Source organism: Notolepis coatsorum (genome assembly GCF_963971535.1).
Source record: "Notolepis coatsorum genome assembly, chromosome: 6".
NCBI classification, from domain to species: Eukaryota; Metazoa; Chordata; class Actinopteri; order Aulopiformes; family Paralepididae; genus Notolepis; species Notolepis coatsorum.
Window position 1 is genome coordinate 65,156,159 of NC_140170.1, and position 15,112 is coordinate 65,171,270.

The 15,112-nt window shown below is 43.7% G+C and overlaps 1 protein-coding gene across 1 annotated transcript in view; it reads right to left on the reverse strand.

The window, feature by feature from the left end:
- timeless (timeless circadian clock) overlaps positions 1 to 15,112 on the reverse strand; it is a 66,125-nt gene that overhangs the window by 37,957 nt on the left and 13,056 nt on the right. Inside the window, exons 8-10 of the mRNA XM_084317569.1 lie at positions 13,638 to 13,771; positions 11,171 to 11,258; positions 5,212 to 5,388 (exon numbers count right to left, since the gene is read on the reverse strand). Of these exons, the coding sequence (XP_084173695.1) occupies positions 5,212 to 5,388; positions 11,171 to 11,258; positions 13,638 to 13,771 (399 nt within the window). The remainder of the gene's footprint in view (positions 1 to 5,211; positions 5,389 to 11,170; positions 11,259 to 13,637; positions 13,772 to 15,112) is intronic.

Here is a 15,112-nt window from a genome sequence, read left to right on the forward strand (position 1 = left end):
AGTTCAAAGAGGCAGTTGTTCGGGTGGCTCGAGTCCTTAATAATTCTCTTAGCCTTCCCCTTGCAACGCTTGTAGTAAATGTTCTGGAGGGTGGGGAGCCCCCCTCCGGTTGTGCGTTCGGCTGAACGTGTCACTCTTTGTAGTCTGCTTTGGTCTTTTGCAGTGCTATTCCCAAACCAGGAGGTGATGTTGCCGGTCAAGATGCTCTCTATTGTACATGAGTAGAAGTTCTTAAGGATCTTCTGGCTGACTTGGAACTTCCTTAGGCGCCTGAGGAAGTAGAGGCGTTGTCGTGCCTTCTTCACCACACTGTTAATGTGTATGGTCCATTTCAAGTCCTCGGATATGTGGGCTCCGAGGTACTTGAAGCTGTTGACTCTCTCAACCGGTGCCCCGTCGATGCTGAGGGGGCTGTAGTCCTTGACCCCCGACCTCCTGAAGTCCACAATCATCTCCTTTGTTTTGCTGACGTTCAGGGAGAGGCTGTTTTCCTGGCACCATCCCGCCAGGACCTTGACCTCTTCCAGGTAGGCCCTCTCGTCGTTGGCAGAGATCAGGCCCACCACCACTGTGTCGTCAGCAAATTTGACGATTGTATTGCTACTCCGCTGAGCCACACAGTCGTGTGTGTACAGGGAGTAGAGGAGGGGACTCAGAACACAGCCCTGGGGGGCCCCTATGTTGAGGGTGATGGATGAGGAGGTGCAGTTGCCTGCTCTCACCACCTGGGGTCTGCCAGTCAGGAAGTCCAAGACCCACTGGCAGAGGTCATAGCCCAAGCCCAGGTCCCTGAGCTTGGCTATGAGTATGGAGGGGACTATGGTATTGAATGCCGAGCTGTAGTCGATGAATAGCATTCTCACATAGTTCCCCTGCCTCTTGTCCAGGTGTGATGCTGCTGTGTGCAGCACATGGGATATGGCGTCCTCCGTGGACCTGTTGGGGCGGTATGCAAATTGCAGGGGGTCCATGTTGATGGGGAGGGAGGAGCAGATGTAGCCCTTTACTAGCTTCTCAAAGCACTTCATGGCTATGGAGGTGAGAGCTACAGGGCGGTAGTCGTTGAGGCAAGCAGGCTTGGATTTTTTGGGTACAGGGATAATAGTGGACTTCTTCAGGCAGGTGGGGATGACAGCCTGTTCTAAGGACAGGTTAAATATGTCAGTGAATACTGGGGCCAGTTGGTCGGCACAGACTTTTAGGACGCGGCCGGGGATGCCGTCCGGACCTGCTGCCTTCCTGATATTCACTTTTTTAAAGGTCCGCCTCACCTCATGCTCTGTTACCCTGAACACTGCGCCTCCATCAGCAGCCGACCCCCCCCCCCCCATTGCCGAGGCTTGTGGGCTGGTGTTGTTATTACCAGCATCAAACCTCGCATAGAAGGTATTGAGGTCGTTTGCTAAGGAGATGTCACTGTTCAGTTTGAGGGAGGCGCCTTTGTAGTCTGTCATCGTTTTGAGCCCCTGCCACATAGCTCTAGAGTCAGCTTGTTCAAACTGGAGTTCAATTTTATCCCTGTAGCGTCGTTTGGCCTCTGTCACTGTCCTCCTTACGTTGTGTTGCGCCACCTTGTGGTCGTTCATGTTGCCTGCCACTAGGCCGTCATTGTATGCTTTGGTGCGCTCTCTCAGAGCTTCACGGACGGATTTGTCTACCCAGGGTTTTTGATTTGGGTAAACTTTCATTTTGGTAGTGGGGATTGTTTCTTTCACCCTAGTACAGACATAGTCCAGCACTGTCTCCGTGTAGGCATTAATGTTATCTGTGTCGCGGAATACAATCCAGTCTGTGTTGTGAAACACTGACACTAGTGTATCCTCTGACGTCACATCCCATTTCTGCACCTCTCGCGAGACTACGGGAGTACTTTTAATTCTTTGTCTGTACTTTGGTGTAAGGAAAATGGATGCGTGATCTGACTTGCCAAAGCCACTATCAGAATGAGCCTTGTAGCCACCTTTAAATTGCGTGTAACAGTGATCTAGGATGTTACCGCCTCTGGTGTTGCAAGTCACATGCTGGTAGAAATCAGGCAATACCTTTCTCAGATTGGCGCTATTGAAATCTCCCAGTACTAAAATGGCGGCGTTAACGTTCGTCGCTTGTATATTGTTTACCTCGTCGTGTAGTCTGGAGAGCGCGGCGTTGTTGTTGGCTTGCGGTGGAATATACACTCCGACCAGGATGATCGCCGTTAACTCCCTCGGGAGGAAGAAAGGACGACACTTGATGGTTATATATTCCAGTTCTGGGGAGCAGTGATTGGATAATTCCTTCACATTCGTTGGATCACTCCAATTTTTGTTAAACATGAAGGCAATACCTCCACCACGTTGTTTACCGGACTCTGATTGTGTCCGATCCTTCCTATGGATAAAGAAATGATCCGCTGGTTGAATCGCGTGATCTGGAACCTCCGGCGTGAGCCACGTTTCGGTGAAGCAGAGAACGTTGCAGTCCCTAACGTCTCTTTGGTATTGAGTCCTTGCTCGGATGTCATCCAGTTTATTGTCTATTGATTGTACATTGGCTAGCAATATACTGGGAAGTGGTGTACGGTGTCGTCTGGATCTCAGCCTGTTTCGGATCCCAGACCTTTTTCCTCGACGTCTTTTCCTGGGGTCTAGGGACAAAGGATCCGGTCCTAGTCTCCGGAGGATTTCTTCCGGCCATTGATGTGGTTCGGAAAGTTGATCCAGCGAGTAATCCAGTTGGTAAGTTTCCCGTAATCCAATGTCAATGATTGACTGACGGTCATACACATATAATGCACCAACAGTTGGTGCAAATAAAACTCCTAATACTATAAAAATTAACAAAATAAAGCACAGTCTCGTCGGAGCGATCAGAAAGGCAGCCATCACAGCAGCGCCAAGCTTAGGACTGGGTTGGGCTGAACTGGGCAGTGAAAGATGCTGGGTTGGACTGGGTTGGGCAGTGAAAGAAAAAAACCGAAGTATGTTGTGAAGTGTATAGATAGATAGATGTGAAATGTATAGATGTAGCAGTACTGTCTATCTGTATGTCGTGTATGTCATATGTTATGATGAATTGAAAATGGGGGACCCTGATGTAAACAAGACGAAAGTCTTTCTCTGGTCTGCATCCCCTTAACAATTGTGTGTATTGAGCCGTACTGTATTGTACCCATTCTGCAATCTGTTAATAAAGTTTTCAATCAGTCAATCAAGTTAACTTTGAACCTCGGTTGTCAAGCCACGTCAATGTTGTGTATGCATCCGAGTGTTCACTGTGCCTTTAAGACGGCACGGTGGCCTTACGACAGTGCTGTGAAGTACCGTCGAGTGTTGCGGTAACGTCAGTTGGGTTGGTCTGCTGTTGTGCACTGGTTGATCTAGCCCCTTTCGTGACTGCGATGTGCAAGCCAGGGGCTTTTGAGCATGAAATAAAATGTCTAACCTTACGTCGTAGTCCGGTGCGCAATAGACTAACATACACCTCTGTAATTTAAATGTGTCCTTGCCTTGGACTCGAGAGTTGTACTAGGGTTGGATGCAGTTCCCCGTTGCTCAGTCTGTCTGTTTTCCATCTTCTGTGTTTAACGTTATCTGTTTGCGAGTGCTTCCTTGACTGATGGCCAGTACCACGGGACTTTTATTCAACATTCTATATTTCCGCGGGTTGGCCAGTACTGCAGGAACTTTTATTAAACATTATATATGTCCGCGGGTTGGCCAGTACTGCGGGAACTTTTATTAAACATTATATATGTCCGCGGGTTGGCCAGTACTGCAGGAACTTTTATTAAACATTATATATGTCCGCGGGTTGGCCAGTACTGCGGGAACTTTTATTAAACATTATATATGTCCGCGGGTTAGCCAGTACTGCGGGAACTTTTATTAAACATTATATATGTCCGCGGGTTGGCCAGTACTGCGGGAACTTTTATTAAACATTATATATGTCCGCGGGTCTTGTGCAGTGCTCTCGTGGCACTGTCAACTCGCCAGACTGGCGAGTGGTCTTCATGAATCACTCGCCAAACGTAAAAAATACTCGCATTTGGCGAGTAAAGTGGCCTAATTTCCTCCCCTGGTCCCACCCCTATAAGACACACACACAAATTACACAGTACACACACTCCTCTCACTCACACAGCGATCAGAGTAAGACACACACATACACACACACACGGACTCCTCTCACACACAGCAAACAAAAGTTATTTAAAGTACACTTCCACTTTAATTTGTATTATTTAATTTATTTATCTTGTTATGAGTGATTGCTGTATTGTTCTTCAAATACATTTTCATTTAAAGTGGCTTAAAGATCCAAATTCAAATGTTTCATGAGTCATTATTTTAATTTGCTATGGGATCATCATGTTATGATGTTGTTGTTTGGTCCTGACAAGAGTCTCAAAGTCTGGGGTGATGGTAGACAAGCAACTCTGAGGTCATGCTCAATGTCCAATCTGTTCCTCTGCTCTGTCTTCAGCTGGACCAGAGCTGAGAAGCCACTTTCACAAAGATAGGTCATTAAAAAAAAAAAAAAAAAAAAAATTGTTGTTGTTTACATTGGTTTTCGATTAGTCGACTAATCGAAAAAATAATCGGCAGATTAGTCGACTACCAAATTAGTCATTAGTTGCAGCCCTAGTGTGCACCCTTGTCGAAAACAGTGACATCTGAACGCCCGTCTCCAGAGGTGCTTCAGGTGATCGGATTAGCAAGCCGTCCTCCTAATGCAGTTACACTTAGATCGGTCGCGATCAAGCGCTGTCCACTCACAGTCCGGTGACCCGAGACGCGTAACTGGGTGTAAGAGCGAAAACACAACAGAAGCCTCTGGTGTAGGGATGTCCGATATTATCTGCCGATATTGGCATTAAAATGTAATATCGGAAATTATCGGTATCTGTTTAATTTTTTTTTTTTTTTACATTTATTTAAACTTTATTTACCCAGGCAAGCAAGTAAGAACAAATTCTGATTTTATTAATTATCAAAAGTATGCATAATGTTATGTTAATTCCACAACAAGAGATACTGTATGTAATGTTAATTACCTGAAATTATTCAGTTTGGGGGGGGGGGGGGAGACCCCGCATTTATATCGGTATCGGTTGATATCGGTATCGGAAATTAAGAGTTGGACAATATCGGTATATCGGTAAAAAAAAACAATATCGAACATCCCTACTCTGGTGCGACGGTGGTTGTCGGGGTGACGGCCGCTCACCTTGACGAGGTACATGAGGTGGTTGTAGCAGTTCTCCAGGAAGTCCACGCAGAACTCCCGCAGGAAGAGGCGCACGTTCAGGGCAGAGCGGCGTTTGCCCTCAGAGTCCTGCGCAGCGCGGTTCTTCTTGGGGACGCGGCGCACGGCTTTACCCGTGTCGTGGCTGTAGTTCTTGAACTGAAGGACAAAACAAAAAGGCATGGTTTACATTCATAGTGGTCTCATGACGCGTCACGTGACGCCAAACAGAGACAGCTCATTGGTCACGGTTCTCATTTGTATTTTATTTTTTTATTATTTTTTAAACAAACATATAAACAAACATGACAACACACGATAAGATATACAAGCATTAATTGTCAGGGCACATCCAATGAGATCACCTTTTGGTTAGTTGTTTTATATAAGATATACCCATAATACCTGTTATCTAAAAAAAAAAAAAACCTACACACATATGCTCAGCTCGAACCCCCCCCTCCCGGACCCCACCTTGAGAAGTACCTCCACTATCCCTCGCACCTAACCAGACACTACCATTATAAGCTAGCTTTTATTCTCTCCACCACTTCTAACCACATTGACATTTTGGATTCATTGAGACCCAGAATTCTTGCTGTAGATATTTCATGGTAAATTACATCGAGATATGTAAGAAACCAAACTTTACGGCACATTTTTTCCGGTTGAAACCAGCGTGATGCGATCAGCTTTTTGGCTACTGTGATACCCGATAAAACCAATCTCTTTAGCTGTGGATTCACTGCAAACTCAAAAACATCATTCAACAGCAATACCGAGGGGTGTACAGGTATATTCCAAGATACGAGTTTTGATATTTGTTGGGTCACATCTTTCCAGAATGCCTTAACTGGTGAGCAGTCCCAATACATGTGCATAAATGTCCCTTCGTCCCCATTTGTACATTTGGTGCATTTGGAATCTTGTTTGAGCCCCATTCGGCACAGTCTTATAGGAGTCAAGTATGTCCTGTGAATATAGTTAAGATTGATTTGTTGATGATCCGGGTTCCTTGATGTAAGTCGGACATTTGCCCAGGCTCCTTGCCAATCAAAGTCATTTTCCAGGTCTGGTATATCCCTCCTCCAGACAGAGTCAAGTTGGAGGGTTTCATACGAGGACGTTAGTAATTGATGATAAAATTCTGAAACAAAACCTCTCGATGTCTCTCTTGAGTAGAAGAATTTGTGGTATCTGTGGTGTTCAATTGGTCTGTCTAATGGAACACTGTGAGACTTCAAACATAGCTCTAACTGTTTGTGAAAAAGCCATGTGGACTTGGTGAGATTAAATTTTTTGCGTATTTCTTTATCACTACAAAAACCCTGTTTGTTAAAAACATCCCCTAATGAGTGTATGCCTTGCTCTTCCCATATAGGGAATCTTATAGGTCGTTTTCCAATTAAGAGAGCATTGTTATTGAATAAGGGAGTATGATTGTGCCATTCTTGTGGGTTAGGATTTTTTTTTTGTGATTCACGCCATATCCGGATCGCATGAGTAATTATGGGGCCAAATTTTCGTTCACAGTGCTTGATTGGTAGTTTAGTGTATGCTATGTCCTTCAGTCTATGTGGGGCTACTATGTTTTCTTCTATTTTTCTCCAAGATGCTAATGCTTGGGAGTCAAACCATGTTGTCAATGGACTTAATGAGTACGCCTTAAAATATAGGAAAAAATCTGGAAATGCCATGCCACCATCTGCTTTATTTCTCTGTGCGGTGGATCTTTTTATACGTGGTGGTTTGTTATTCCAAATAAATTTGTATGTGGAGGAGTGTAATCTTTTCCAGTAACCCTCTGGAGGGGGTAACGGTAGCATTGAACAGAAGAAGTTGATTTTAGGTAGTACATCCATCTTAACTATTGATATCCGTGCTTGTACTGTGTTCTTAAGTTTTGCCCATCTATCAAGGTCGTCTTTGATTTTGTTTTGGATTTTTGTGTAGTTGTGCTTCACCGTTTGTCTTATGGTAGGGAATATTTCCACTCCCAAGCATCTGAAATGTTTTACCATCGGTATCTGTCCTGGGAGGGTTGTATCTTTTTTTGCAGGGGTGTTAAGTGGAAGGAAAGCCGACTTCGGCCAATTTATCTTAAATCCCGATAAATCACCAAAGTCCTCAATCAACTTGAGCAGATGAGGCAATGTGGTGTTGGGGTTTTTCATGAACAATATTACATCGTCCGCATATAAACAAATTTTTTGTTGTGTGCCCTTGATTACGATAGGTTCTATGGATTGGGATTGTCTTATATATTGTGCTAAAGGCTCTAATGATAGATTGAACAGTCCGGGACTAAGAGGACAACCCTGTCTGGCAGAGCGTGATACCGGAAATATTTCAGAGATGATTGTGCCTGTTGTAATCATGGCCGATGGGTCTTTGTATAATACTTTAATCATATCGATGAATCCTTTTCCTAACCCCATCCTTTCTAGCACTGCCCACAGATACGACCATTCCAGCCTGTCAAAGGCCTTCATAGCATCCAGGGACAGCATCGCCTTAGGTATGGTGTCCTCCTTGTCGGCATCAAGTACGTGCAGTATACGTCTTATGTTCTCAGTGATCAGGCGGCCTCCTATGAAGCCAGTTTGGTCCGGGTCCGGGTACGGTTCTCATTTAACGACGATCGTCATAAACATTTGATTGACCAATCAGGTCACCACAATATGTAATCGTTTTTAACTTATTACCTATGTTTTATATATACACTTTTATTTGTATGTGTTCTTAATTGTTCCGATTGTCTGATGTTTCAGTATTTATTAACGCACTATGACACTTGTGAATGTAACATGCAACACTGTAAATGAGTTTAACTACTGTTACGACCCTGGCTCAAAGGCCCGCAACCTATGTGCAAACCAACACCAAAACCCTGTGCTCAAACTCAAAATGCTACTCTATCAAGGAATTACTGGTGTAAACTAAAGTACAAGGACAGAAGACCGTGATAGCTATCTGTTACCCAACACTTCTCTAACCACAGACAGTGCATGTGTGTTACCAGGGCTGGTTTTAAAGCTGCCAGCAGGTAACCAATCAGCACCAATTAGCTAATTGGCAGCCCTCACCTGCATGCCCCGTGACACAGGAGTGATCAGGCCTGCATGCACAGTGACACAGGAGTGATCAGGCTCCTGGTACATAACACCTCCCCCACCAAACTGGTTGCCCCAGAGGCAACCACTACACAACAACCCATAAACAAAAACAAAAAACAACTGTGACCCATTAGTCGTCAGGGCCACTACCACAACAGCGATAACGGGTCGGCCCCTGTCGAACACGACCACCAACCGTGTTGTATGCTCCCTTTCAACAGGCCCCTCCACCGATACCGACCTGTCAAAAATAGACTGCAAACCAAAATCAATCTGAGAACTAATCTCACTGCGCTCAACAGAACAGAACACAGAAAAACAAAAACCATAGATCACTGATACCACCACCGCGCCCATATCCATCCCACCTGGCACTGGCAGTTCAGGATACTGCAAACCGTGAACATCCAGAGTAGGATGTACCGCCTCAGGTACAGCCCCACCGTCCCTGGAACATGGCAGTACGTCAGTCACAAAAACGTCTGGAACACCATCTAAAATGGCGTCACACAAAATAACATTGTCCTGATCAAAATGGCTGCCACTCATCAGACCAGGTCGCGAAGGCGGCTCCTGCTCCACAGGCAACTAGGTTGACTATCACACCTAGTGCATGGCAGAAAATCAGTGTGGACATGTGGATCAATATCAGAATCATCAACTGACATACTGGGACCATCCCTGCCCACAAGTGAAACATTAGGGACAATAGAGCTACTGTGGGAAGGCTGGCGGCCTAAGTCAGGCTTAGTAGCCTCTCCAACTAGAACGGTGTCACATGAATTAACAGCACCTCTCATAGCATCCTTCCCACACTCATCCTCCAATTCGTTCGTGGCCTCAGCCACCGTACAGGCTCCTCTTTCCTCTCTTTAAGCTCACGCTCCTCTCTCCTCTCTCTCCTTTAGCTCACGCTCCTCTCTCCTTAAGCTCACGCTCCTCTCTCCTTTCCTCACGCTCTTGCTCTAGCTGCCTTTCCTTAAACTCCAACTCCCTAATCCTCCACTCACCCTCTGCACCAGGTAATAGCGGAGACGCGTCAGACAAAGGAGGCTCCTCCACCCTCTCCTCAAGCACCTGCCCTCTAATGAGTAACACCCTTAAAGCACTCAAGGCAGTTGGCTTCAAACGTTTCTCACTTGCAGCAAGCTCTACCCTGTAGTGTACAGCAAGTTCTAGAAGTTGTTCCTTGGAAAACTTCTCAAACATGTCATGAGACGGGGCGATCAACAAAGTCCTTGATGGAAGCCATCGTCACTGTACCAGCCACCACAAGCTACTCACTTTACAGTCACGAAGAACCACTAACAAACCACGAAGAACCACTAAAGAACCACTGAAAAACCACTAAAGAACCACCAAAGACCCCCTAACGAACCACTGAAGAACCACGAAGAACCACTGAAGAACCATGAAGAACCACTGAAGAACCACTGAAGAATGCTAATGCAAATAATACCAACCAGAAGGGAACGCGGTGGAAATGTGAGCTCTACGGAGCGCACCTTTCTAGTTTGCAAAAAAAAAAGATATATATATAAAAATAAAAATAAAACACAACCACCCTGAAATAAATAGACGTGTCATACACGCAGGAGGTCAGGTGCTACCAGGTATGCTCACCAAACACTCAAACAAACAAAATAAATTCAACAAACAAATCCAAACAGGTGCGCCTTCTAACCTGATATGACTACATATGCTTCTACATCTAAACTGCAGTCAAAACCGGCCCACCACATGTCTAACCATCTTCAACCACACCTGCTACCAGTCAAAGATCATACTTGACCATCCATCCACCCGTCCAGTACATGATACGGTACCAGACAAGTAGATGGTGCTAATCACTTCCCTGACTGCCCCAGGAGTATGTGGTGCACAGGAAGCTAACCAACAACCAGAAAATACTGTCCCTATCTACATGTGGTGCCCACTAAACTATATATTTTAACAGCATAAGTAGTCACATCAAATTACAAACAAATAAGGCATACTCACCTGTTTGATGAAACGGCTCAAGCCCCCACGTTACACAATATGTAACGAACACCACCCAAACCATAACACCATGACACCCCGTGTAACACACAAAAAAAAAACACCAAACAAATTTCTAGGGGTAAATATCCCGGACGAGCGCCCAACTGTTACGACCCTGGCTCAAAGGCCCGCAACCTATGTGCAAACCAACACCAAAACCCTGTGCTCAAACTCAAAATGCTACTCTATCAAGGAATTACTGGTGTAAACTAAAGTACAAGGACAGAAGACCGTGATAGCTATCTGTTACCCAACACTTCTCTAACCACAGACAGTGCATGTGTGTTACCAGGGCTGGTTTTAAAGCTGCCAGCAGGTAACCAATCAGCACCAATTAGCTAATTGGCAGCCCTCACCTGCATGCCCCGTGACACAGGAGTGATCAGGCCTGCATGCACAGTGACACAGGAGTGATCAGGCTCCTGGTACATAACACTACTCAGTGTATTTATAGAGTATACACTGCTGTGTGATTTTATATGCCTTTTTTTGCTCAACTCTGTATGTGCACTCGACTTGACAAGATGAGGGGAAACCTCAGTTGCCTTTCGAGTTTAAATAAAGGTTTGAATGAATGAAAATAAAGATTGAATGAATTTGATTTACAATCACGTACAGTTGTCTACGATGACAGTGTAATGGAATACTAATGAGTCACTCGATCATATCCATATGTCCAACGATGTTTCAGCAAATTACATCAGTACAATATGAGGAGGATTCTTAGTAACATATGATTCACTATGTTGGTTGTGTGCAACTCTCCAGCACCTCTCACTCACGTTGTGGAGGCCTCTGTGATAGATCACATCGTTGTCTCCGATCGACCTCAGACCCTGGACCACATAGGACCCTCCGAAACGAGAGTGTCTGGGGGGGGGGGGGGGGGGGGGGTGATGACAGGTAAGATGACAGAAAGCATTGAAAATCAACAAGGTGGACATGATAGGCAGTAGCTTTCACTCCGCTCATTGTTTACTTATACCACTGTAGATCTGACTTAGGGAGGGGCATCGACTTTCAAATAGTTGTTAAATTATAAGAAAACAAATAATCTAACCCATCCATCTACATTCATTGCACACACATCAACACTCACTTTAACTTCTTAACAGGCAGGCAGAACAGTGGCATTTTTTTACTTGAACTTGAGGACTGCATACTTTTTTTGCAAAGTTTTGAATTTTCAAGTTGTTTATTAATTATCACAATAAAATACACATACTTTACGGTGAAATGCTTGGTTCTGTATGAGCCCCTGAGAGTGTGCTTCATACAGTAAAGAAAGTAAGAAAGAAACCACACACACATATTCTGGGGATGTCAGATAATAAAGAACTATTGGGAAGAGATAGGAGAGATAATAAATGAAATAGTATGATATGAAATACCCCAGACAGGCCAAGTATTGTATTTAGGGAACTTAACACAGGAAGGAATTCAGGGGGAAGACAAATACTTGATTAAGATATTATTAGTAGCAGCCAAGAAAGCATTGACGAAAATGTGGTATAGAGTAGAAGCACCGACGAAAGAACAATGGACAGAGATAGTAGGGGGGATACAGGAAATGGAGAGAATCACACATAGGCTGAGGCTACAAGACGAGAAGTTTGAGTCAAAATAGGAGAAGTGGGAAGAGTATAGGAAGAAAAGAAACGACATCACAGGAGAGTGAAAAGGAGACAAGAAGAGAAATAGACATCTGAAAATGAACTATGAAGGTACCAAAGAACCCATGTCACTTTATTCTTTTATATCTTTTTTTTTTAAATAAATTTTAGGTCAACTCTTCATTTGATTTTGATATTATTTTCTACTATCAGCTATATCTTTTAGTTCTTATCTGTCGAATTGTATTGTACTGTCTCTTATAATTTTGACCGCCAATTGTAATGTTGTATGTGGATGTTTGTTTGTAAATCAAGAAACTGATAATAAAAATGTAAGTAAAAAATAATAAAGAAAGAAAGTAAGTAAAAAGTAAGTAAAGAGGAATATACAATATACATATATACAAAGCAAAGCTTTATACTTATAGCACATGCATGGGCCTGGTCTCTTTTGAAAGATAACATTCTGAAGTTACTAATGCAAAAAAGGATCATCACTTTTAGTGCTAATGAAATAGAGTAACAGAGGTTTGAACTTGTGTACTCACATTTTTCTTTAGTGGTTGCAAAATTCCAGATTCCATTATTCCAGCATAGAGGTATGAGCTGGAAAACACTGCGGTTCCATAGCCTGAAGTCTTATGTAGTACAAGTCCAAATCTTATAAAAATCCGTTAGTAAACAGACGCTAAAAAGAAAAAGAGTTCCAAAATCCATTTCTGCCATCCACCTCCGTGTGTTGTGAAGTCTGAGTCACAACTGATTTTCGCTCATCAACTTTCACCTAGTTCCTATATTCGCACCCCCCCCCCCCCCCCCACGTGGGGTATCGTTGGAAGCGGACACTCGTTGACTGCAACACTGACCAATCATTTTCGCCATCAGCGGTGATTGGGTCAGTTCTCAAGCGTATATTGTCCGACATGGTCATTTGACGCGCGGCCTGTAAAAAGATGCTCGCCTGACATATCGTCATGTAACTCGAGAACCGAGGCACAGAATTGCTGGAGTGAGGTGGCGTTCAAACGACGGCAAATAGATGTTTTGAACGGTATATTATATGTTCACCGATAAATGCAGCCCGAGCCGGTAGACGCTCGCAAAGTGCCGTGACGTGCGCGCAAGTGCGAAACGGGACGTATACCTGCCGGTGCGCGCTAAGAGGTTAAACACTCACCTTTAACATTCACATTAGACACTTTAAACACTACACTATATTTGATCTATTTACATTTACATTTTGTCATTTAGCTGACGCTTTCATCCAAAGCGACTTACAAGTTTTGTACAACAAGACAGCAGGAAGGGTACAACTCTATCACCTGAGTAACAATATTCATCAAAGTGTTGAGTGCTATTTATTACTAAAGGATTTGTACTACATCCCTATCTCGTTTATGCATTTAAAAAAGTTAGCATTTTGTACTTTAGTTTGTATACTCTATTTTGTAATATGTTTGGTCTTATTGTTTTTACTTTTTACTGTATGAAGCACAATCTCAGGGGGCTCATACAGAACCAAGCATTTCACTGTAATGTACCTTGCGTGTAACAAATAAAACAAAACTTGAGTTATGTGAATATTTTATATATATATATATATATATAGGTGTTTTCATAGTTTCCATGGACCCACCTGGTTCCTCTCTGTAAGACGCGGCTCCGCTTGGCAGCGTGCTCCTTCTGCCTCAGCGCCTCCAGCTCCTGCCCGTCTCTCTGCTGCACCTGGGTGGAGCGGGCCTGGCCAGCGCTCACCAGGGCCTCTGGCGTCTGCCAGGGGAGAAGAAGAACATAAGAACAGGCCTTTAGAGGAATGCCCATTCCTCCTCCATGCTGGAAGAGTGAACGTTTGCCATGTGCAGAACAACGGTTGATATTAGGGATGGGTATTGATTTTCTAAATATTCGTTAAATGATCAAAGAAAATCGAATAGTTTATGCAAATATCGCTTAGTCTCAGAAAATATATTTTCCCTTGTTTTTACAGGCACCTACAATGTGCAGTGTATTGAGAGAGGGCCCTATTAACTGTTACACCGCTGAACGGAATGCTGGGTACAGCTTGCTAGCCAGGTAGCATAACAGTTGGGAGAACAGAAAAGAAAGATGAAGAAAGAAAAGAAAGAGATGTTACTTGATAGCAACGTTTTGTATGTTTCCCATGTTGTTTCACTAAGTTCACACATTTCAAGCATCAGTGATGTAACGTTCAGAATTAATGCTTTTGTTCATGGAAAACAATGTTAGCCTGCTGTGATTCGCAAATATCTAGTTGTTAGCTATGACAGCAGCCAGCTAGCATGCTTGATTCATTACGTCACGTTCGCTATTAAACAAAAACGAAATCATGTTAATGTGGGGGAAAGGGATTTTTTATTAGTAATCGAATAGTTCTCAGTGACTATCGAATTCGTTTTTCCCATCCCTAGTTGATATATGAGAAATATATCAACAGAAATGTAATCAATTGGTGTCTTATTATTAGGGATGCTCGATATTGGCTTTTTTACCGATACCGATATACCGATATTGTCCAACTCTTAATTTCCGATACCGATATCAACCGATACCGATATATGCAGGGTTTCCCCCCCCAAAAAACGGAATAATTTCAGGTAATTAACATTACTTATTAAATGGCGTTTTAACATTCGCCAAAATGCTTGATTGTGATTGGTCAATAGCGCTCGGTTGCCCCTGACAGCGGTCAATTATTTCTCGATAACTGACCGCTGTCATGGGCAACGCGCAATAATGACCGCTGATACGGGTAACAGAGTGCTATTGACCAATCACAATCAAGCATTTTGGTCGCAGTCACGAAAGCTAAGCATTACCATTATTTATACAACGGCATGCAAATTTCTCGATTCTGATTGGCTGAAACAGTCATTTTACACGTCTTTATTGGCAACAATTCCACGCTGCTGGCCCAGGACCCGCCCACAACCGACCCACATCACATCACTCCGCCGGATCACAAGAAGGTGGACAATAATCTTTACAAATGGATATGTTGATAGCGACTAAACGACTAAATATCAAGCCATTCTGTCACAGCGAATGTCTTAGTCGTTTAAACAATGTTGGATGATGTAATTGATGGGTCTT